Source organism: Ambystoma mexicanum, chromosome 2p (genome assembly GCF_040938575.1).
Source record: "Ambystoma mexicanum isolate Mex_15411 chromosome 2p, UKY_AmexF1_1, whole genome shotgun sequence".
Classification (NCBI taxonomy): domain Eukaryota; kingdom Metazoa; phylum Chordata; class Amphibia; order Caudata; family Ambystomatidae; genus Ambystoma; species Ambystoma mexicanum.
Window position 1 is genome coordinate 302326691 of NC_090923.1, and position 25442 is coordinate 302352132.

The following is a 25442-nucleotide window of genomic DNA, read 5'->3' on the forward strand; positions in this document are numbered from 1 at the left end:
CACAGAAATTGCTGTTGGATCCAGTTCCTGGGGGAGGACCAGTGAGGGAGGATCACATGCGTAGGGGAACCCGAGGTTGTGCTCAGGGGAATACCCCAGGTGTGACGCTGTATATTACTGGGTGAAGAAGATGAGGATGCAGAGATCCCTGAGACCTTTGTGGGCTGAGCCACAGTTGGCCCCCTTTCTCCAATAGACAAACTGATTCATGGAATTATTTGCGCCGAAAAACGGGGATGTGTGCGCCATTCTGCCCGCAAATCCCCTTTTGTTAAACAGGGATTTGCGGGCAGAATGGCGCACAAATCCCTGTTTTTCGGCGCAAATAATTCCATGAATCAGCCCCAAAATCTCCTGTATTATAATCTACAAATAAAAAACCATCTGGAAAATCCCCTAAGAAGACATCCTACTAGAGTTGAAAACCACATCTCCCAGAAACCCTGCTTTCCCACTTTCTACCCGAAAACTCTCAAACATTCTTTTTCACGTGCTTCTGATTATTCTTTTCTGAACACCCAGTCTACCCTGACAAAACACTACCAGTCCCAGAATCCCCTGTGTTCATTTCACAATCTCAGTTATTCCTGTATGCCTCACGAACCCCAACGATCCTGTCCCTCTGATTATCATTTTGCAAACTCCCAGTGAAATGTAACCACCAGCTACCATTCTCACAAACCATACAAAACCTACCCTTTCGGGATCTCCACAAACCAAAAAACAAGGATTTTTCCACCATGTAACACCTCTTTCCCTTCCGACCCTGTAGGATACCCGGAAACTCACCTTTTCCGACACAAAAATGTCTTCTCGACACAGCACCAGGACTGTTTATCTGACATGTCCCAATACGGGGGTCAGGCAAAGTCAGGCAATTAACCTAAACCACACACACCTGACGGCCCATCCTTTTCCCCACAGGGATAAAAGGTGGAGCAAGAGAGCACAGTACGAGTAAGGCGAGCATGGTAGAAAGCACGAGATGGCTAAGCAGATGCAGCAGTTCAAGAGAAGAAGAAAGGCAGCAAGAATCGGGAGGGTGGCGAGCAGAGAAATAACCTTGCCCTTTTCGTTCCAGACCCATGGGACTTTTGTACAAGAGAGCATAAGACCACGAACAATAGCACAAATGTCCTGCAGCAGATGTCAATGGTACACAGGGCAAGCCTATGCCGATAAGCCGGAGCGAGGGAAGCTCTCGCGCCCGTTGGTACTGGCCTTCACTCCAGAAAGAAAAGCCGAGCGGTTCCTCACAGCCGGTGAGTCGAGGGGAGAATTGATAAGAACCGGGCTGTGTTGAGTGACTATTGCAGGAGTGGCAAGTTTGCACCTTGTTCAACGAACTTTGAATAAACTGTCAAAGTGTTAAGGGGAGACCAGCTATAGAGGGAGACTGGCGCCACGCGGGTGCTAAACTCAAGAGGGTCTGGTCGATATCCCCAAATAAGTGAAACTACGAATGCCAGAAGGCCATAGTAGGGCCAGCGAAATAGGTCAAAGTGGTCAGAGGGTCGAGCAAAATCCCTGTACAATCGAAAGACTTTGATCTACAAGCAGAGTGAACGAAAGGGAAGTGAAGCCCTCAAACACTGAACTGTGTAAAAAGAGAACATTGAAAGTTAAGAGGGTCATTGCCCAGAAGAGGGGGACCCGTCGGGTGAGCCACTATCACCCTGATCGAGATCCACATTAAACCCAGTGAAGGGAGGCTGATAATCGAGAAGGGTCAGCACCCAGCAGAAGGGGATCCAAGGGTGAAAAGTTGTCAACCCGAGATTGAGAAAGTGAAAGCTATCACCCAAGTAACATTATGTGTTACTACTGACTTCGGCAATTGTATTCGCTCTCCACTCTTGCTTCTCCACTCTTTTTGACTGCTTACTCTCTTTTCTCTCCTCCTTTCCCTTCTCCCTTTTCCTATCTCCTCCCCTTACTTTCTTCTGTGCACTTACTCTGTCAGAATTGTCCCTGGACCTAATAGGATAGCAACCTCGTCTGTTTCCTCCACCCTCCCATTACTGTTTTCCTCCCCACCAGCCCTCCAGCACGATCTGAAATGTCGTCAGGCCTAGTATGATAGTCGCTTGTTTTGTTCCTCCCCTCCCTTTCTGCACCCTTCTCCCTCACCTTTTGTTTTTCTCCAGCTCTACCAGAAATGTCGTCAGGCCTAGTACGGTAGTCGCCCGTCTGTTTCCATTTCCTGCCCACTCTCCCCCTCCCTTCCTTATGTATGTCTTAGCTCTTGCACTATCTGAAATGTCGTCAGGCCGAGTACGATAGTTAATTTCACATCCTTACTGTTCATGGCCTGTAAGAATGTGGTTGTATTTTCCATTGTTCCCTCCCTTGTCTTGAAGCGCTTTGAAACACATTGTGTATAGGCGCTATATAAATAAACTATCATATCATATCAAGTACCAGCAGTCAAGAGATGTCCGGCAGAGGGACATCCAGGGGTGAAGCCATGACCAGAGTATTGACAGTCAAGATCCAGGGGTGAAACTATGATCCGAACTTCAAGTAAAAAAGGAATGGTTATATAATTTGTGGAATACACTACGTGAAGGCTCAGCGCCCAGAAGAGGGAGACTCAGGGGTAAAACCCTCGCCTTATCTGAACTGTGGATTACAATTGAGAAGGGTCAGCGCCGAGAAGAAATTTCATTTGGTTTCCATTGGAATGGTAGTCTTGTGCTGTAAAAGCCAGAGTCTGGACTGTGCTCCAAGCTCCCATTTCGTCCGTGTCCAAAACGTGGGGAAGAGAGACCCAGGCTACCGCATCCTGACATACTACTTAAGAACACTTCTTTCTTTTCTTAAGAACTAGTCCACACCCCTTTTTGTAGTAGTTGTGCGGTTTTGGCAATAGGTTTCTTAGTATAGGCCCTTTTGATTTGACACAACACCACTAGGACTGCCTTCTTTTTCATTTGATGGTTGAGGCTTGTTCCCATCTTAGATCTAGATTAGGTGTTTTTCCAAACTGCACACAGCATTCATCATTCAATAAACACCCTTGAACTGTGATCACTTGCATCTGTCTTACTTGTTGCCATCATGAGTTTCTCACAACAGGCGGGGCATTTTTTAGATGCGTTTACATAAATGTTATTTTTTCTATGCAATTTCTCAGATACCAATACTTGTTTTTAATATTGGAGAAGTAACAAGTTACTTACCTGTAACTGTTGTTCTCCAGCATGGGTCTGGCATGGATTCACATGCTCATGAATATTCCCCGTCGTCAGGCTGGGAATCCTCGGTAAAGAAAAATCAGTATCAGTTTCGTTTCTGATCTGTCTTTCGTAGTAGTAACCAATCACTGATCTCTGCGTCATACTGACCACAGCCAATGACTGCCGTCTCCCTAAGCCCCGCCTCTGGCAGCCATCTTCAGATTTGGTAGCACGTGAAGTGGCAGTATGACCAAGTGAAGAGCCGCAGAGGCGTAGGCGGGAGGGTTCGCATGTGAATCCATGCCAGACCCATGCTGGAGAACAACAGTTACAGGTAAGTAACTTGTTCCTTCTCCAGCATGGGGTCTGGCATGGATTCACATGCTCATGAATATAAGAATACATAGCAGTACACACATGCACAACCACGGGGGGTGGCAAAAGGCTCAACATTAAGCAATACAAAAACTCAACATTAAGCATCTCTTACCTCCTCACCAGGCTCACCTTAAGCGAACAGGTTGCGCAGCACTGCTTGGCCGACCCTGGACTCCTCCATGGAATCCCGATCGACGCAGTAGAATCTCGTGAAGGTGTGCGTCGACCTCCACGTAGCAGCCCTGCAGATGTCCAGCAGGGGCACACCAGATAGGAACGCCGTAGTAGCAGCGATCGCTCTGGTCGAATGGGCTCTCGGATGGCCTGGCCTCTCGGCCGGCGACGAAGGAGACGGGAAGAAAACAGGTAACACCAGGGGCTCGTTAAGATGGAAGTCCGACGGCACCTTCGGCATAAAGGAGGGGTGCGTCCTAAGCACCACCCTCGAGGCATGGAAAGTCAAGTACAGTGCTTTGCAGGATAGGGCCTGGATCTCTCCCACTCGTCATGCGGAGGTAATGGCCACCAGGAATGCAGTCTTCCACGACACAAACTTCATCGGTGCGGAGTGCATCGGCTCGAATGGGGGCCCCATGAGCCTGGTCAGCACCACGTTAAGTTCCCACGCCGGGGCCGGGGCCTTCACCGGCGGGAACGACCGGAACAGTCCTTTCATAAACTCTTTTACCAGTCGATGGGACCACAGGGACGTCCGTCCTGTGGTTCTGGTATATCTGGAGATCGGCGCCAGATGAATCTTAATGGAGGCATGGGCTAGCCCAGCCTTTGACAGCGATAGCAGGTACGGCAGCACTTGAGGGGCTGTAATCCGTAGTGGGTTGATCTTCTGTGCCCCGCACCAGATAGGGAACCTCTTCCACTTGTGACCGTAGCATTTGAGAGTCGAGGACGCTCTGGCCTTTGCAAGAACCTCTCTGCAGTCGGCCGGTTTATCGTACCCTCCTGCAGGTTCAGCGACGCCGGGTCGTGGTGGAAGATGGCGCCTCCTTCTCTGGAGAGAAGATCCGCGTCCGCCGACAGCTTGATGGGAGGGGACGTTGACAAGTCCAGAAGGTCGGGGAAACAGATCTGCCTCGGCCACGCCGCTGCGATGAGGATCATCCTGCGCTGGGACCGTTTGAGCTGGTTGATGAGTTGAAGCTGCAACGGCAATGGATGGAACGCATACAGGTATAGGCCGTCCCAGGGGAACGAGAACGCATCGCCCATGCTTCTTGGCTGGGGAAACCCGCTGGTGAACCTCTGGCACTTCGAGTTTGTTGCTGTTGCGAACAGGTCGATTTGGGGTTTGCCCCATCGTCGGAAGAGTTGATCCACCTGATCCTGGCGCAGTTCTCACTCATGACACGCACGCAGCTCCTGCTGAGCGTGGCGAGTCGGCGATGGTGTTTCTTTCTCCTGCCAGGTGGAAGGGAACCAGGAACATCCCCTGGGCGACCGCCCAGTGCCACAGATCCTGTGCCTCCTTGGATAGGGCTGGGGATCTGGTGCCTCCCTGCTTCCTTATGTAAAACATTGTCGTGGTGTTGTCCGTGAAGATCCGCACCACCTTGCCCTTGAGCGACGGGAGGAACGTTTTGAGAGCCCAGAACACGGCTTGGAGTTCCAGGATGTTGATGTGCAGGAGCCTCTCCTCCGGGAGCCAGAGGCCTCTTGCATGGAGATCTCCGGTGTGGGCGCCCTAACCTTCCAGGGAGGCGTCCGTTGTCTCAGTCTCCTGGTACGCCGGCGCCTGAAAGTCCTTGCCTGCCGTGAGGTGCACTCGAACGCCCCACCACTGAATCGCCCGCCGGAACACCTCATTGAGGGGAACCCGGTCTTCGAAGGTGCCCGTCGCCTGCATCCAAAGAGCATCGAGAAATTCTTGAAGAGGGCTCATCCGTAGTCTGCAGAGGCGCACCAGGTAGATGCAAGATGACATCATCCCCAGGAGGGACTTGATGGACCGCACCCTGGCCACGTCCGTGGCTAGCAGGCGCTGCACTTTGCCCAGAATGGTCTTCGTCTGTTCTTCCGACGGTGCCGCCAGGCGCCTCACTGTATCGAGCTTCGCTCCCAGAAACAGGGCCACCTGCGACGGCACCAGGTGGGACTTTGGGTAATTTATGGCGAATCCCAGGTCTGTGAGTAGCTGGACGGTCCTCGCAGTGTGTTCGACGGCGAGTTCCCTCGTCCTCGAGCGGATAAGCCAGTCGTCCAGGTAAGGGTAGACGTGAATCCCCTGCAGGCGCAGCCGCGCCGCCACAGGTGCTAGGCACTTGGTAAAGACCCTGGGGGCCAACCTGAAGTATGCATCCTCCAGGTCCAACAACGATAGAAAGTCGCCTTCCTCCAGCTGTCCCAGCACGTGCTGGAGGGTGACCATCCTGAACTTTTGTGACCTGATGTATTTGTTCAAATGACAAAGGTCCAGGATGGGGCACCAGCTGCCCGTCTTCTTCCTGACGAGGAAGTACCTTGAGTACACCCCGGAGCCTCTTCGGGACGAGCTTGATGGCGCCTTTCCTGAGCATCGCCCGTACTTCCAACAGCAGTTGCGGGACGTGATTTTCCTTCCTGGCCACAGGTTGAACGTGAGGGCACTTCTTCAGGAATTCGATAGAGTGTCCTCTTGCCAGGGGATCCAGCACCCAACGGTCAGTGGAGATGGACTTCCACACGCCGACGAAATTAGTCAGCCGGCCTCCCACCAGGGTGCTACGGTGGGGGCCCGAGGCCACGGCCGGTTCAGTCCTGCTTGGAGGTGGTGGCCTTGCCGCGCTGGCCATCTTGCAGACGGCGGCGAGGCGCTCCCTGCTTGCCGCGACCCCTGCAGGCCTCCTGAGACGAGGAGCGTGCCGCCTGGCGGTAGGACGACGAGCCACCGCTGGATCCCTTGGAGGACCCCTGTCTGCCTCCGGAGCTCCGAAAGGGCCGTCGTTGCTGAAGGGCTCCTACGGCGCGGGCTGTCTCCGTGTCCGTGTCTATGGATTGGAGGGATTCGTCCACCGCCTTCCCGAACAAGTTGCGGCCGTCGAACGGCATGTCCAACACCCTGGTCTGGACGTCCTGACGGAAGTCGGTCGCCCGGAGCCAAACCCGTCGTCGTAGGCAAACTCTGTTGCCCAGCTGGCGGAACCCGGTATTAGCAATATCGGTCCGACGCCACCTCGCCTTCTTGAAGTATTTCCAGGGCCTCGGACCTCTTGTCGTCCGGTAGGAAGTCCAATATGGGGGCCAGCTTAAACCAGAGCTCCCTGTCGTAACGGGCCACGATCGCCAGGGCGTTGGCAGCTTTGATCGTCGTCGCCGCCGACGAAATGACCCGTCGACCCATGGCGTCCAACTTCCTACCCTCGCGTCCGGAGGGGAATTCGACGTTGAGGCTCCTGACCCCGCCGCATTCTTCTTCGCCGCCACCGAGACCACCGAGTCTGGTGTTGGCTGGGCCCTGAGGCACAGGGGAGCGGTCTCGGGGACCCGGTACTTCTTCTCGTACCGGTCCCGTTTGGCTGGTGCCGTGGAGGGGTTCTTGAGTACTGACAGGCCCTCCTCCCAGATGTCATCGATTAGAGGCACCGCAATGACAGTCTTCCTCTTGGCCTCCCGGCGCTGATAGAGGAAACCTTCCTTTTTCTGCTCCTCCGGGCAGAGCTGGAACAATTCGGACACCCTGGCGATCATGGCGTGGAATGAGCCAATCTTGTTGGGCGGAGAGGCCCGTGCGACGGGAGACAGGAGACCCGTTCCGTCGTCGTCGCCGCCCTCAGAACCCGTCGTCGAGCCCACAGCACCATCATCTCCCGACTCGTGGGTGGATGAGGAGGGAACTGTAGGCCTTACGGGGGCGAGTGGAGGAGAGGGTTGGGTCCTCCGTCGTTTGTTCTGAGGACTTCCCGACGGGCCAGGTTGCGGGTCCTCCGGCCTGGGCCGTGGTTATCTCGTCCTCATCTCAGAGCATATGGACTGGATTGCAGACAAAATGGCCACCAAGCTATCCTGGGGCTTAGGTTCCGGCTGCGCCAGAAGGGAAGGCTGCTCTTCCTCGCCATCGTCGCCTTCCTCGGTTATCTCCCGAGGATCTTCCTTACGGGATCAAACCTTCTCGAATTGGACTTCGAGATTCCTCACGGCCTCGGTCAGTTCCTCCTCCGAGGCTGACTCCGAGCTCGAGGAGGCTATCCTGCCCCCTCCTCGCTTCTTCCATCATGGTGGCCATGACGATGGGCTGAAAAGAGGATTCCCTCCTTGGCGGCAGGGAAACTCTAGTCCCGGAGGCAGTCTCCGCTGGCGGGGTCTCTGCCGGCTTGGCTAGAGTCGCCTCGATAGAGGCCTTTGCCTGCTGGGTAGGGGCCTTCATCACCTTAGGTGTGTCCCGGGCCTTCTCCTAAGGGGGAGGGGCGACGCCTTGCTCACCCTCTCCCGAGATCGGACGGGGCTTCTCCCGAAGCTTACCCGGGGTCTCGGACTTCCTCTTCCCCGAACCGGAGTGCTGGCTCGTGGTTGACGGTGCCGGGGAAGGTGCGCCCTGCCTGGCGACCGAAGAGCCCGACCTTTCGGCGCTCCCGGAGCCAGTGGACTCGCGGCGCTTGGCCTGGTGTTGGGCCCCCGTCGCAGGACTTAGAAGCCCGCTCGGACCCTTTCTTCTTCTTCTCACCCGTTGAGCCCTTCTCCAACCAGCTGGCGAGACGGGATCGACGGTCCCTCATGGTCCGCTCCGACAAGTTCTTGCAGAACTGGCAGTCCTTCTCTACATGAGTCTTGTCCCCATGAAGACAGTAGAGGCATTGCGAATGTTCGTCCTCCTTAAACACATTCTGCAGCCCGCATCCAGGGCAGCTGCGAAACAGCTTGGGTCCGGGTGACAAACTCGCGTCCTGGGCCATCTCGAAGTAGGCCGCATATCTTCTGGAATCCTCCAAAAGGTTGATTCGACGAAATCTTCACCCTTGAGGGGCATAGGAAAATCCCGCAACAGGTACCCGTTAACGGGAGTAGAAACGGTGGAGCTTGAGGCTCGATTAACCGAAAAATGTGAAAATTCACCTGAAAAAGCGCAAAAACGCAGCAAAAGCTCGAGAGCTAAGCACGAGGACTCCCAACACTTGAACGTGCGGTAAAAATCTGAAGATGGCTGCCAGAGGCGGGGCTTAGGGAGACAGCAGTCATTGGCTGTGGTCAGTATGGTGCAGAGATGAGTGATTGTTTACTACTACGAAAGACAGATCAGAAACGAAACTGATACTGATTTTTCTTTACCGAGGATTCCCAGCCTGACGACGGGGAATATTCATGAGCATGTGAATCCATGCTAGACCCCATGCTGGAGAAAGAAACGTTTTAATTTGCCATTTATTAACAGAAACAAAGATTTTGCAAATGTTCTGAAGAGAGCTTTAATATTCTGACCTATAAGCAGGAATGTTGCCATAGAATAAAAAATGCTGGTTAGAGGTGGCATTGTCTCTATTACGATTACAAATGTAAGAAATCTAGTTAATTGCCGTTAGTGAAAAGAGCGACGCATCAACAAATATCTCAACAGTACCATTTATTTATTTATTTTTGAATTTGTTACAGCGCACAAAACCCTTGGGTATCTCGACGGTAGTTACATTAGGGTACAAAGTTGCATGTTACATTGGGAAAGAGGTATAAAGGACCAACTGTACATGTTACATTAGGAAAAAAGAGAGAAGGGGGTGGGGCTAAGCAATGCGGGGATGCAATAGTCTTAGGACGGATACAGTCAGTTGAACAGCCATGTCTTTAGGTTTCTGCAGAAGGTCCAGCAGGCCTGTTCTTTTCTGAGTATTCGCGGAAGATTGTTCCAGGGTTTGGCCGCCATGACTGGGAAGCTCTTGCCCCTTAATGAGAGGTGGTTGAAGTTGGGGGTCTTCAGGAGGGGAGAGTTTGACGATCTCAGAGGACAGGTAGGGATGTATTGCTCTACGCATCGTGAGAGGTAAGGCGGGGCAGCGTTGGACAGACATCGGTGGACCAGGTACAATGTTTTCAATTTAATCCTTTCCCGGATGGGCAACCAGTGTGCAGTTCTCCTGGCTTCAGAGATTTGGTCAGATTTGGATAGGCCAATGGCCACTCGGAGGGCATTATTCTAGATCGTCTGGAGTTTTTTCAGGTTGCGTTCAGCGGTGCCGCTAAATAAGGCGTTGCAATAGATGAGCTTGGCTCCAGTGATAGCTATTGCTATTGTTAGGCGGTTGGGGGTGGAGAGGAAGGGCCTGCTTGAATGAAGCAGTTTTGCTGTGTAAGCTGCCGCTAATGCAAATGAGTTCACTTGATGTCAGCGATTGAGGTGGCCCTCCAGGTAAACGCAAAGAGTTTTGGCACCAGAAGAGGTGGTGATGCAGTGACCATCAATGATGAATTCCTTGTATGCTGGATCAATGTTGCGAAGCGTGGAGATTGAGCAGACAATGAGGATTTTTGTTTTATCGTCGTTGAGACAGAGTAGGTGAGAAGTCATCCAGATTTGAATGACCTCGTAGGCAGCGTTTATGTTTGCGGAGTCCTGGGCGTATGATCTGGAGAGGGGGATGAGGAGCTGCGTGTCGTCTGCAGTTTGTGTATGAAATGCCAAGTTGGTCAAGGTGCTCTAAGAGGTGTTTGTGTAAATGTTGTAAATGGTGGTGGAGAGGCAGGAGCATTGGTGGACCCCCGCAAGTGACGGGAGTAGGTTCAGCAGAGAAGTCATCGATGAGGAGGATCTGTCAGCAAGGAAGGACCTCACCCAATCGGAGGATGACAGCGTGAAGTTTGCAGTTGAGGCAAGTTGAGAGCAGAGGATTTGGTGGTCTACCAAATCGAATGCTGCATACATGTCTAGCATCATCAGGAGGGCCGTTTCGCCAGTGTCTTTGATTGCATTGATTTGTATTTTGAAATCTACTACGGCAGTTTCGGTTCCGTGTTTGGGACGGAAACCTGATTGGTGAGTGCCCAGGATATTGTTTTCCTCAAGATACTGTTGGACCTGGATGTAGGCAACACGATCCAGGATCTTTAGGGGTGCTGGTGTGAGTCATTCAGGGGCTGGGTGCTGTGGGTGGTAGTGGTTTGGTGAGCATAGCCCGTTGCTTGTCGATTTTTCCTTTGATGGAATTGACCTTTTCAATTAGGGCGTCTTGGATTTTTTCGCACCAGGTGCTGTCCACTGTCCGGTTTAGCTGGAGTGGGGGGAAGGGGACTCTAGTTCCCAGAGAATTGTGAAAAGCTCCCAGAAGTTGGATTAGGCATTACTAATTCTGTAATTGTAGATATTGGCTTTGGCAGCATGAATGTTCCCTTTGTAGCTTTTGGCAAGGGAGGAGAAGAGGGCTTTGGAGGAAGCAGAGGGTTCTTTTATCCAAGCTACCTCGGCAACGTGCTTATTGGTGTGGATTTCAAGGAGTTCAGTAGTGAACCAGGCATTTCTTTTTAGAGAGGGTTTGCTTTCCTGAGTTTGAGAGGGGCAAGCATGTGGACTGGTAGTGCAATAGTTTGCTTGTATGGGGTCAACCAGTACTGCTGGGTCTGTTACTGAAGCTGGGGGGTGCTCCCGGGTGGCAAGTAGTGGTGCCTGGTTGGTCAGGTTGAAATTCTTTGTGCACCGGGCAATGTATTCAGGTTTGGCAGGGTGAGCTGGTCTGGGGCGTTCCGAGTGGGGGATTTGGAAGGCAACAATGTGATGGTCCGACCATGAGCAGGGGGAGCTGACGGGGGTGGGGATGGTACAATTGAGGTCACTTAACCTGCCTAGGGTGCGGCCTTGGTCATGTTTGGACTTGAGAAAGCAGTGAGAGTAGCCGGCAAGTTTAAGTGCCATAGCTATGCTGGTGGCCAATGAGTGAGCTGGATCCTTGAAGCCTAGGTTGAGGCCCCCAAGGATTATGAATTTGGATTTGGGTTTGATGGAGGTGAAGATACTTTGCATTAAGTTGTCTTCAAAGGTGAGGCTGGGGCCAGGTGGACAGTAGATAAGGAGGACTGTGATGTAGTCAGTAGGCGACATGGAGATCTTGACGAGTAGGGATTCACAATTTGGGATGATATTGGTTTGCATGACTCTGATGGAGAGGGTGTTTTTAAAGATGAGGCAATGCCGCCGCCACCGCCTATTTTAGAGGATCTGCCATCTTAGGATGGTAAATCCAGGGAGGATGGTGATGTAAAGGCCTGGGCCTGCAGCGGGATGGGGCCAAGTTTCTGTGATGGCAAGCAGGTCAAGGTCTTTGGTGGTTATGAGGTCAAGGATTTCAGCTGCAGGTGCCTGGACTGATCTTGTGTTGATTAGCGCGCAGTTGATGGCTTTGCGGATGGGACTTGCGGGCCTGTCCGTTTGAAGAATTCACAATGGTTGGGAAGCCTGGAGAGGGAGGTGTGGGATGTACTGTGTACGGAATATGAGGAACCTGTTCCTGGTGTGAGTTGGAGGGGGAGAGACTATGGCCGAGTTGGGGATTTCGGGAGGGCTGCTTTACCAGTAATTTGTCACTGCGCTCTTCTGAATACTTTTGTAGAAAATAACTTCATACAGGTTCCACCTGCCAACTTTCAGGGGGCTAGTTTCATTATCATTAAGTGACATAACTAAGCAATAAAATGAGGACATTTATGTTCTAAGATCATTGATTGAAACTGAAGACTATGAAATGAGAAATGTATTACAGGAACTAAGGATCAGACCGGGCACATTGTCTATTAAAGAACTTAAAACCAAATCCAAATTTGTTCCGCAATTAGCAAATTATAATGTGATAGACACTTTTCACAAGTTACGTCTCACAAAAATGTTATGCTATTTCGGAAAAAGAACTTAAGTGCCACAGAGGACAAAGAATGGGTAAAAATAACCTAACACAGGCAGAAACACTTGCTCTTAAACAATTCACTACGGATACTTCAGTGGTTATAAAGGAGGCAGACAAAGGTGGAATATTCTCATTTTGGACCGTGAAGAAGATCTCCAAATGGAATACAATCATCTATCCACCCCGGGATGTTACAAAATATTGACCAACAACCCGACACAAGCTATTGTCCAACAATTGGAATAAGCCATTAGTATATGGCACAAAAGAGGACTCATCACAGACCTAGAACAAGAATACTTCAAAATCAAAGAACCCGTGATTCCAACAATATATTTTCTACCCAAGATTCACAAACAGTTTACATTAATACCGGAAGGCCGCCCTATATTAAGTGGGATCGGATGGGCAACGAAACACATTTCAGAATATCTAGACAGTATTCTCAAACCAAGAGCAAGCCTTCTCCCTTCATATTTGAAAGATATTGGCCGAGGGATCTACTCCTGTTAATACGCCGTACAGGGATTGAACCCTTCACAAGAACACATGAACCTACATTTGCAGCCAACCATGGATATTTTTCACTATGTCCAGATTTGAGAAAGGCTCAAACAAGCCAAAACACTTGTCATCTTTGAGGGCAGTTTGTTAATGGATAATTGAAGATTCTAAGTTACTATAACTTGGCCCAAGTCTCCAGGAGTCTCTTCTTTCATTTTGTGCATTCAAGGGGCTCACTCTTTCCCGCCACCTAATCCAGGGAGACGCGACAACAGTTCTAAAGATCATTTGCTACAAGTATTGACAATAACACAGCAACAACTGGGAAATATTTGTGTCACCGGCAGAAGACCAGGCCTAGGGAAAGAAAACCTTTTGGTCCTAGTTTCATTATCATTCACATGTCTGCCAGGCCCATAAAACCCATCCTTTCAGGCAAAATCCCCAACCCTCTAGAGCAATACTCATTTATCCCAAAGCAATATTCTCCACTCTACCCAAAAAACATACAGATTTAAATCATGTGTTCCAATAGTCTCCCGCGCACAGACCCATTGAAACTGGAACAGTTAAACCTTTACAGGAGATGCAAGCATCACAAAAGTGTGTGGGGACAGAGTGAACAGTTGTATTACAAACCTTTCTTTTGTATTGGAAATTGAGTACATTCTATGGTAAACCAGACAAAGGAGATGGACAAGAGGACATGCTTGGTTCAGATAGTTTATTAAAGAAAACCTCCTCCAATCCTCATTTCTGTGATGGATTCCCTATGCTAGAAAACAACAAACGGGTGCTTGTCAGGGTGTCTCACTCACAAATATACCCTGACCTACGTCCACATCTATGGTAACCTAATCTTTGCCCTACCATAATGAAAATAAAGAGATAGAATCTAGGCTTCTGCTCAGTATAAAGTTATTCCCCCTTAGTGGTGGCTGGGTTTCTGACCCTCCCCCTCCTCCACCCAACCAAAGAGTTCAGTCTCTTCCAGTTCTGGGCTTCATAGAATGCTTCCAACAAAAATGTCTCTTAACTGTTCTTTTGGTTCAGATAATGGCCTCTTCAGGCAGTCCGAACAGTCTCTGGTTTATTCCTTCCCCTTGTTTGAGTTCTCTTGACCTGGATAGGTCCACATTCACAACAAAAGAAAATGTTTTCACTGATCTTCCTGGGTTGTTCACAGACACAGTCTTAGCCTCGGGTAGACTCGAAGTCTGTTCTGCTTTCTTAGATGTATCCATTCTTTCACACCCTCGTGAGGTATTCAGTTTCTGAGCCCGGGGTGGACCTAGGGCCTGTTCAGTCCCCCTGTGAGAACTGCTTCTCTCACCCCTTTTCTGGGGTATTTGGGACATTAGCGCCATGTGGGCTATGAGCCTGCATGGCCCCATGTGGTTTCTCGGTTCTCTCAACCCCCCCTCGCTGGGTATTTGTATTTTCAGCCCAGTGTGGGCTCAGTTGCGGCCTCACCACCCTCCAGCTGCTCCTCAGATGTTACTGCATGCTTTCTCTACAGCAGCACTGCTCTGTAGTGTGGGTGGTCTCTCTGGTTCATGCGGATCCACATCCTTGAATGTGCTCTGCGAGGGTGGATGTTCAAAATTGTTTTTTCCTTCTCTAGGCTTTCAGTGTGTCAAGATGCTTGTACGTCCAATTTACTTCAGTTCCACTTCCTCAGCAATCCCTGGCTTGTCAGGGTTTCGGCCTTCATTGGAACAGCAGCGGTCAGCGGGATGTCTTGCGTCTCCGCCCATCATGCCTTCTACGTGGTTTTGAGCTCCACCTGTGATGGAGCGACTCCCTCCTCTGCACAAATGCGCAAGCCACCATTTCCCACTCTCTGGTTGATGCTCTCCTCCTCGGTTGGCATGCAGCTGTATTTAGGTTCCTCCCTGCAATGCAGGGGAAGATTGCATTAGTCCTGGTCTTCCAACAAGAGGCTGCAACAAATCTAGGTCAGAAACCAAGCCATCCACTTTAAGGGGGGCCTGTACGCGATTGTTGATTATATGGGAATTGAAAATGGCAAACACTGGGGCGTTTGAAATGAAGGGAGTTGGGACGCAATCCTTACTTGGACATGCCTTGTCCCCGGTGGGGGTGAGGGGAGGTGCCAGCACTAGTGGTATCCCAGAAAAACTATTGCATAGCAGGCTCACTTCCCTTGGGCAGAAGGGACACATTAATCACAATTCCTTCTTGCTGTTGGCCGCTGAATATTTATCGGCATGCACATATAATATAGACCTTGGCCGCTGAAACACAATATTTCTTCAGGTACAATAAATAGCCTTGGCTATTAGGTGGCGGTGAGAACACTGCCTAAAACCTGCAACTATTGTCATGGGAAATGTAGATATGAGTGAGATGGGATGAGAAGAGGGACACAGCCTGTGGTTGTTTGGTTGTTACCCTCTCATTGATTACTGGCAAATAAGCTTAGTGACTATCCAAACAGTAACATCACTATTGCAGTTCAGTAAGGAACAGGAGTCCTTACTCTTTAGTTACTACTGAAATGCAACCTAGGCTCCTTGCATTGCCACATCACATTTTACAAGTATGGCTGGAACATCCCGTCTCACATACTTTAATCCCTCCTTCCTTACCTAATCTGTAAACCTTGTGCTGTGTTCCGTTGTTTCATAGCTAGTTTTACGATATATAAAAACCAAATATATATATCAGATCAGTATTTACCAAGTACTGGCAGACCATGCCCAGTTAGTATTTATTGTTCACTTTTTAGGTGCTCCTACAGGAAGCAAATATTGGTTCAAGGCACCCACAAGGCAACAGGGAGGGGACAGGGGCAGGGGAAGACACCTACTATGCCTTGTGAGTGTTCACAACGTGCAAGTGCAGGTGGAGAGGGTTATGGCATATGTGCTGTGGTGCTCATGGAGAGCAGAAGGAGAAGTGCTATGAAGAAAAAGTGCAATCTCCAGTGTTGGAGGGTGAGCTGAGGCAAGTGCAGGGGATAGACAGCAGCTGGGATGAAAGATGGGGGAGGTCAGGGCCCCAAGGATGCATAAGGACCCTGGACACCAGTCAAGCTACTATGCAATTAGCAGGGGAGAGAGGAAGTGAAGGAAGAGGTAAAGAGGAAGGTCTTGAGGCTTTTCATAAATTGAAGATGGTACTGCTCCAGACGAAGAGGAAAGGGGAGGCTGTTCCAAAGAAGGGAGCCGCCTGAGGAAAGCGACCAACCTACTGCTCTGTTTCATAAACCGCTCCACATGCAAGGAGTGAGTTCCAGAGGAAGCAGATGTCTAGAGGGGGAGTATTTGGTAAGAAAGATCTGCAGATAGAGTGGTCCCCGGCCCCACACAGCCTTGTGAATGATGCAGAGGGATTTGAATTTAATATGTGCTTTGATCGGGGGCCAGTGAAGAGTTTGTAGGGCAGGAGAGAGATGCGGTCCTTGGGCTTGAGGCCACAGATAAATCTTGCTGCCCTATTCTGGATTAGCTGGAAAGGTCGCAGAGTGGACAAAGGTAGATTAAGGAGGAGACTATTGCAATAGTCAAGCCTAGACAGAACTAGAGCACAGGTAACATTGAGTCTCTTGGGCAAGGTGAGGAAAGGTAGAATTCCTTTCAGGAGTGTGAGAAACCCAAAAGCTCATCACCCGCTAGTCCCCGGGGATCTGTCATACAGGTGGCTAGGAGATGGCCATCGCTTTTGGATTCAGTTCCTGGGGGTAGTGCGGGACGATCACCTGGACGAGGGGTTCTCGGGGAGTGGAAGTAGGACACCAGAGGGTGAGATGTGGTATCCCCTTCCCAATAACCTCTTTTCCCCACCCTACCAGGTAGGATACCTCAGAACCGTATACCGGACATGTCCCAACACCATGGCCAGGCAAGGTCAGCCAATTACGGATTATTAAACACACCTGACTTCCCACATGGATAAAAGGTGGAGCATGAAAGCACACTCTGAGCAGGGTAAACCACACGAGGAAACAGCAGTTCCAAGATGGCAATTACTAACAAGGAGAAAGACTGCGAGACCAGAGAGAGTCGCAAGGAGGGAAGCACCTGTGACCGCTAAAGACTTACTTTCAGGAGCTTTGGAAAGTAAGAAACTGAAGACCAGGAACTGACGCTGATAAAACCTGCACAGGCTGGCTTGGGTACCCAGGGTTCTGCTGCATCGATAACCAAGGCGGGGAGGAGCGATTGCCGCCGTGGTACTGTCCTCGACTCTGATGACAACGCAGTGTCAGAAAAGACAGCGCAGCCGGTGAGTCTGAGAGACTGATACCAAATCAGCTTGTGTTGGAACCAAGGTTGCAAGCGGCAAGCGTGCAAGGCATTTGCAAAGAGCGACGCAGATATGATGTGAACTTTAAAAAGATAACCTACATAGAGTGGACCGGCACCACGTGGGTGCTCATCCGAAAGTCTCTGTTAGGTATCCAACATTGAGCTGAATGTTAGTAAAAGGAAGGTTGAGATTGAAGTGGTCATGCAGGGGTCAAGCTAAACCCTGTGCACATTCGTATGGCTTTGATAATTCAACTTTATCCTTGTGCCGCAGAAGCCAGAGTGTGTGCTTTGCTCGAGTGAACCGCCTTGTCCCGTGCTGAAAACGTGGGGAAGGGAAGCCAATGGCCCGAACATCCTAACTTATCATTTTATGAACACTTTTCTTTTTCATGAACATCACCCCACATTATTTCTAAATTAGTAGTAAAGATTGGCAATAGGTTTTTTTTTAGTATAGGCCCTTTTATGTTGACACGACTCCAGTAGGACTGCATTATTATTTGATGTCGTAGCTTGCTCCCATCTGTAGATTTAGGTTTAGATAGGCATTTATACCACCCTTGTGAAGGTTCAATAAACACCCTTGAACTGTGATCACTTGTGTCTGTCTTACTGTTCATACCATGCCTTCCTTAACAGAAGGAAAAGCTAAAAGTGGGACTTCTTGGCAATGTCTTGAGTATGAGGGCAGAAGGAGAGAAAGAGATAGAAAGAGAAAGAGATAGAAAGAGAGAGAAAGAGAAAGAGAAAGAGAGATGACTCTGAGGTTTCTGGCTTCCATATAGGGAGCAGGGTGAGAGCCCTTGGAAGAAGGCCAGAGTGAAGGGAAGAGGTTGGGTGCTGGGGTCCCATTAGGGAGGATCTCTGTTTTGCTGGCACTGAGGCAAAGATCATTAGCAGTACACCAGTCCTGGATGGTCGAGAGGCAGTCAGGGATGAAGGAGGGTGCAAGGGTGTCTGTAGGAAGTTTGAAGAAGAGTTGTGTGTCATCAGCATAGCACTGGAATTTGGGGGAGGAGTAAATGATGTGTGTCAGCAGAGTAAGATAGATGTTAAAGAGCCTAGGCGAAAGTGTAGCCCTGGGGGACACCACAGGAAGAGAAGGAAGTAGGGCAGGAGAAGGTGCCCAGTACGGCATTGGAAGAGCAGTCTGTTAGGGAGGAAGTAAGCCAGTCCAGTGCCCGCTGCGAGATACCTAGGGCTCATGGAGCCTTTTTCTGAGGATGGAATGGTTCACTGTGTCAAAAGCTTAAAAGAGATTAAGGAGGGTGAGGACAGCCAGGGAGTTGCAATCAAGGGATACGAGCAGTTCTTCACGGGTGTTCAGAAGAGCAGTTTCCATGCCTCTGGTTGCTCAGAATCCAGACTGATGGTTGTGAAGACCTCCTACAAATTCAGTGTAGGAGGTAAGTTGGGGGAGGGCCAACTTCTCAAGCAATTTCCCCAGGAAAGGGGTGATGGAGATGGGGCGAGAGTTGGCCAGGCATGAAGGTTCCATTGGCGTTTTTTTAAGGAGGGGCGCACAAGGGAGTGCTTGAGGGAGGGTGGAAAAGAAACAGTAGCAAAGGAGTGGTTACAAAGATCAGTGAGAGCAGGGGCGAGAGAGGAGATGTTGTTCTTGGTGGTTCTGGATGAGCAAAGGGCAACCTGTTTGGAAGAGACTTTCAGGGAGCTGACAACTCTGGTGACTTCTTCCAGAGAGACAGAGGCGAAGGAGGAAAAGGAGGAAGGAACCATTTGCCAGCATTTGCCATCTTATCAGAAGGTAGTACTATTATGGCAGTGCCTGTAAATCGCAGAACCCATGTATACACAAGAGCCAAAAAATTGTTGGCTTTGCCAAGGATTGTTTTTAGGCGTAAACATGAAGGCCAATTCCTGGCATATTCCAGTTTATATACCACACATCAAACCCAATGCTGCCAGAGGCAAAGTTGGTTCAACTACACAGTGTGAGCAACTTGCAGACCAGATTTCTCACTCAGTTTAGAGAAAGCCTTCCAAAATGTCCCAGAAGCAGGTAAATATGCAGAGAACCTCGCTTTGCACATTTAACTACCTCTGAGACAATTATCAGCCCCTCGAAAAAGAGGGCCACAGATTACTTGTTTGAGGTGAACTTAAAATGAGCACATACCTTTCCTCTCAAATTTAACAGAATGACTAGCCTTAAAACATGATAATCACATTTACAACTGCACAAGGAATGGATACCTCAAGAAACCAGGGGAAAAGAATGTGTGATTAACATGCCCGAGCGCCATATTTTCAACTTGTAGTTCTAGTTAGTCACCATACACTATCTTTATCTGCCAACGCAAACCTTACAATTGTACAATTGACTCAACTCACTTCTCCCTCAGTCTCTGCAGTTCCTTCTTCATATCTGCATCCTCAAACTCTGAGTCGTTGTCACTGCTCATGTACGAAGAATGCGAGTGGAAAGTGGTTATGTTTATGGTGGGGATCTTCATGGCGTTGCCACTTGGTGAAGCGGTACCTTTTGTATTAACCTGCTTAGACCTATGCAAAAAGGCAGCTGCCTTTTTCATGAAATCATTTGCTGAGCCCTTGCTTGGCAAAGATGTCCGAGAATCCCTGGACTTCTGTTTGGGGGAGCCATCACATTCAGAATCACTAGAAACGTGCCCCAAAATGGGCGACGCAGTCTGTGCTCGGGGAACCGACATCTGCAAAATAGAGGGAGGGTCATCCAAATAGACATCTGGGGGAGCCGAATGTCTCAAACATTTCGGTGACACCTTTGACGTTTCATCGTCTGTGGCCGACACTGAAAATCGTCCAACAGTTTTAGGTGGTGTACCACCAGTATGCTTTCCGTGTGAGGCTCCACGTGAAGTCACAGCTTGTCCTGATGAACCCCGGGCCTTCGTCCTTTTAATAGGATCCATCCTCTTTTCTGTAGAGGGCTGCACTGTGGTCACCTGAAACATGGAAAACAAGTTGTTTTTTATTAAATATTGATACCAAATTTTCTTTGACATCTCAAGCACATGCACGGCTCCACACAACAACCTTTGCACATCTTTCAAGCAGCCTGTGTGCAACCTTGGCAAAATCAAATCAAAACAAGTGATAAGCAGCCCTGGTGTCAGAATGCAGCTTCTTTCTAAATACATCTATACTTCAAAAGACCTAAAGACCTACATCCATTTTAAATGCCTTCTTTACAATCCGTTTGGTGAATGCCCATAATGCATGTAAGAACAAACAAGAACCTTGAAGAATAGTATTCCGAAAATGTGCTTATATTTGGTTATATGCGGTGTATAAAGCGCACCTCAGCCACTAGACCTAGTGGAGGTGTTGATTGCCGAGTGATTAAAGATGTTCTTGCCAATGATCAGGATGTCATGGTATAGCTCCAAGGGGTAAATGAGGTGAAATGACTTGGCGGGGGAGTTGGGAATGTGCAGTGATGAATGTGGGTCTATGGGATTTCTATTTGGTACTGTAAGGTCGGGACATGCTGTTATATACAAGCACTCCGACCTCCTAAAAGTATGGTCAGAGTAGTATAGGTCTGCAAATTCAATGTTTGCAATGGTTCAGGTACGATTGGTCCTGGCATCTAGAGACACTGTAGACACTCTGGCTTGTGAATGTATGAATTGTTGTTTGTGTAATTAAGGTTTGGTGATACTGGTCATGGGTGGGAGGTTGGTTACCATTGAAAGGGCCACGAGAGAAAACTGCTTATTTGAGAGAAACCTATGCAGGATAGGCCAAAAACAGAATAAGTACCTTAAAATCTCTGGTCCCGTTAGAAGAGTATATCCCCATGCTGCCCAATCGCTTGCTCCTCTCCACTGGGAGGTTCTAGATCAAGTCTCAAAGTTCCACACATATGGGATATTCTCCATCCTGGGCTTTTAGGGTGTTGTACCCCCTGTCCAATGCATGCCCCATCAGTTTGAACTCCTTGATGGATCTTCACCAAACTACAAGTAAGGCCTTATCTTGGACAATATATTAAGGCAGAATTTAATTTTTGGAGGTTCTGCTCCCCTTTGTAGGGACTCCTAAAACTTTCATTCTTCCCCTTTGCGTTTTCATACATCACTGCAGGATTAGACAAATGCACCTTTTTGGTAGTCAGCAGGATAACTGAAGCGTAACATCCTCTCCTTAGGAACATGTAGCTACCATGTGTCATGGGCTCGATATTCTGGTTTGGCCAACTCAGTCCTTCACTTTCCCAATCACCCGTGTGATGAACAGAATAACACTTTATGGGTAATAAGTTACCAATTGCTCTGAAATTAGATTTCTGGTGACTGCAGCACTACATAAACCACCCAAAAAGAATTGTATATAATGGCAGTTGTGCACACAGGCTTCAGAGCCCAGCCTTTCACCCTGTATAGTGGTTTGGACTAGTGAAGACCAGTCCTTGGCCCAAGAAAATCCATTACCCATCCTGTTGAGAGTGTATGTTATGATATATGATAAGTCATTTATTACATGCCTGTAGACAAGTGTTTCAAGGCACAAGTCAAGACCGGGTGGCCGGGGGGGCACAAGAAGGACAAAACACTGATTTTACTAGGCCTTGTGTCATTCAGATAACGCAAGTGCGGGGAGGGGAGAAGTGCCAGGGGGTAGGGGAAAGGGTTAAGTGCAGGTAACTCAGGGAGTGCTGCCGGGAAATAAGTGCAGAGAGACCCGGGACTGTAGGATTGCAGGTACAGACCCTTAAGTGCTGGGGGAGCCCGAAGGCAGTGCAAGGGCAACTGGACATGCAGGAGCCTGGGCCTGAGTTTCAGTGGGTGGCCCGGTGACCAATGTGCAGAGCAGTTAAGGACATCAGAAAGGGAGCGGCAGATAGAAAGCGGAAGCAAAAAAGGAAGGTCTTGAGTTGCTTTCGGAACAGGAGGAGGTCCTGCTCAAGTTTAAGAGAGGCAGGGAGGCTGTTCCAGATGGGGGCCCCAGCTGAGAAGAGAGATCTACCTCCCACTCTCTGCTTGGAGAAGTGTCTGACCCTCAGAGAGTTGAAGGAGGATGAGTAGAGGGCTCGAGAAGGAAGATGTTTAGGAAGAGAAAGTTGGAGATCGTGCTCTACCAGGCAGCAGAAAGCCTTGTGGTCAATGCAAAGGGTCTTGAACTTGATCCTTGCAGGCACAGGGAGCCAGTGAAGAGATTTCAGAGCTGGAGAGATACGATCCCTGAGAGCTTGAGGCCAAGGACAAGTCTCGCAGTCCTGTTCTGGCCAAGTTGTAAAGGCTGAAGTGTAGAGGCAGGCAGATTTAGAAAGAGGCTGTTGCAATAGGGCAGCCTAGAGAGGACCATGGCTCTGGAGACACAGCCTTTGGGGGAAAGTGAGAAAAGGCAGAATACCTCTCAGGAGGTGCAGCTAATGGTGTGACTTCTAAGAGACAGAGATGTGAGGAGCGAAGGAGAGGGTGGAATCGAAGATGACGCCAAAATTCTTAGCCTTACAGGAAGGAGCAGGAAGAGGGCCCATGTTGGGCAGCCAGAAGAGAAAGGAAAGGAGGGAGCAGGTGTCCCGATGAGGAGGATCTCAATCTTACTGGCATTAATGCACAGATCATTGGCGGCACACCATTCCTGAATTGTGGCCAGACAGACTGGTATGAGAGAAGGAGCAGAGGTGGCTGAGGGTAGCCTGAAGGAGAGCTGGGTGTCATCCGCATAACACTGAAAGTTAGGGCACAATGTAGCAATGCAGTGGGCAAGAGTTGTTATGTAGTGGTTGAAAATCCAGGGAGAAAGGTTAGACCCCTGGGGAACACCACAAGTAGAGATAAAAGAGAGGAAAGACCCAAGTTGGACTTGAAAGGGTCGGTCAGTGAGAAAGGAGGTCAACCAGGCCATGGCCTGACCAGTGATACCCAGGTTGTCGCGCAGGCGATTGAGCAGGATGGCATGGGTGACCACGTCAAAAGCAAAGGATAGATTGAGGAGAGTGAGGACAGAAGGTAGGTTAGAGTCAAGATTTGAGAGCAAGTCTTCACAGGTGTTCATGAGAGCAGTTTTCGTGCTTCTGCCAGCTCTGAAGCCAGACTGGAGGTCATGGAGACAACCAACAGATTCAGTATGCAGATTAAGCTGGGAGATGCCCATCTTTTCCAGGTGTTTTCTCAGGAAAAGAGTGATGGAGATCAGGCGATAGTTAGCCGGAGAGGTAGGATCGGCAGAGGGCTTCTTTAGAAGGGGGTGCACAAGGGAGTGCTTAAGACGGACGGGGAAAGTTAATGTGGAAAAAGAGTGATTGCAGAAATTAGCCAAGGCTGGAGCGAGGGTATCGATATGGTCCTTGGTGGTTCTGGATGAGCAAGGGAGAACCTGCTTTGACAAGACATTCATAGATAGGACTAGTCTAGAAACATCGTCTGGGGTGAACAGGGGAAAGGAGGAGGAAAAATGGCCACAGAGGGGCCAGGGGTGACATAGGAGGAAAAAGAGGAGGTAGCGGAAGATAGAGTGGACAGGATGTCCTGAGTTTCAGTGGTGTAAAGAGAAGCCAGAGCCATGCAGAGGGCCTGGGAGGGAACAGGAGACTACAACAGAATAGGCCAGCTTCTTGCAGATATTGAAAAGTTTGGCTGAGTTTTTTGATGCTGCAGCAATGCAGGCTAGGATGTAGGCTCTCTTCCTAGAGAGGACAGCGAGTATATACTGCTTTTGGAGCAGGCGACAGGCCCGTTTGTCAAGGGATGCTCCCGATTTCCTCCACTTCCACTCACCCGCCCTCCTCTTGTGTTTAAGGTTGGCAAGGTCAGAATCGTATGAACATTTGCACTTGGATGTGGGCTTCAAACCAATCCTCATGACAGGGGCAAGGACGTCAATAGTGTTAGAGATAGAAAGATGAAGGTTAGAGAGGGCTGTGTCATAGTGCGAGTCAGCCAAAGGTGTAGGAGGAGAGAAAGTATCGGCGAATGTCTCAACTCACACATGCTTCATGGGCCGGATAACCGAGAAGGTGGGTGGCAGTGCTGGGGTCCGCTTGATCCGAGGGGTAGACAGAGAGGTGGGAGGAAAGCTGAAAGTGGTCACTCCAAGAGGAGTGGTGCGAGGGGGAGGTCTGAAGAGATCAGAACATCTAGGGTGTGCCCTGCAGAGTGAGTCAAGAGAGAGAGTCAGTCAGGAGAGAGAGAGAGAGAGAGAGAGACAGAGACAGAGAGAGAGAGAGAGAGCGGTTGCAAAAGAGCCCAGACGAGGGGCTAATAGCATCCAGGTGGATGTTCAGGTCTCGAAGGAGGAGAGCTCGAGAGGTAGAGGTAAGGAGGGAAGGGGAGATGTCAGCCTACTCGCAGAGGAAGAGGGCGACCTGGCCGGGCAGACTGTGGATAGTGTAGGTGAAACGCTGGCAGTTTCTGAGGTGAACTGGACTGACTGGCTGGCAACACATTTGTTAGGATCCCTGGTGTGTGACTTGAGGTCTTGCGTAGGCCAGCCCAGGAGTATATCTAGGGCAAACACTGATCTTTACCTCTGTTGTACTGGATTTTCATGAGAAGGCTGCATGTTTACTTTCCTGTTGGAAGAATTTTGCAATGAAAAACTGCTGCTTACTTGAGGCCAAGCATGGCCAAATGGCATACTTTGTGTTTCTTTACCTAAGCTCCATTTAATTTTTGGCTCCTGGAGGACAGTCCTGAGCAGTCGCATTTCTGCTGCTGGTAGTTGACATGTGTTGGACCAGGCCATACATTCTGGCACCATCTCGGGGATGTTTTTACTACCATCTTCCTATTTTACTGTCCTGGCTGTACACCTTGATATACAGCTCTAACATCAGCCAGAAGGGTGTTGGGACCCCAAAACCGACACCCACTGCTCATAAAGGATCTCCATCAGTCTTAATCATGACTGTGTTCTAGTGGCTGACTGCCCTTCGAACAGCTCAAACCTGCTTGGTCGGGTTCCTATTACTGACTTTAGTCAACCGCAACATTGCTTTCACTTATGGCTGGTGGGTCTCACTCCTGTGAAGGACGTTATTCTTCTCTGCTCTCCAGGTCATCATTATTCCAAAGTTGAAGTCCCTAGGTGGATCAGATCCTTTGAACCGCACCTGAAAAGTGTGACTTGCTGGGTTGCTTCATCACTTCTGAAAAGTCTTTTTGGGAACCATGAATGCTTACCTTACTCTGTGACCTGTGTTGGTGGGTTATTCACGATACATACTCTTACATGGCCCATAGTTGAAGTCTTCAGGTGTATTTCAACCTCACTTTTCCATAGACCTCTTTTGACCAAATTCCTGCTAGAATGCATCTCTTTCTGTAGATGCTGGATATTGA

At 49.6% G+C, this 25442-nt stretch overlaps 1 protein-coding gene across 11 annotated transcripts in view; it reads right to left on the reverse strand.

Moving 5' to 3' along the window:
* The window catches only part of WNK2 (WNK lysine deficient protein kinase 2), a 1473871-nt gene that overhangs the window by 457345 nt on the left and 991084 nt on the right, over positions 1–25442 (reverse strand). For all 11 annotated transcript variants that reach the window (XM_069643592.1, XM_069643590.1, XM_069643588.1 and 8 more), the window contains one exon: positions 19504–20096. In XM_069643592.1, the coding sequence (XP_069499693.1) occupies positions 19504–20096 (593 nt within the window). The remainder of the gene's footprint in view (positions 1–19503; positions 20097–25442) is intronic.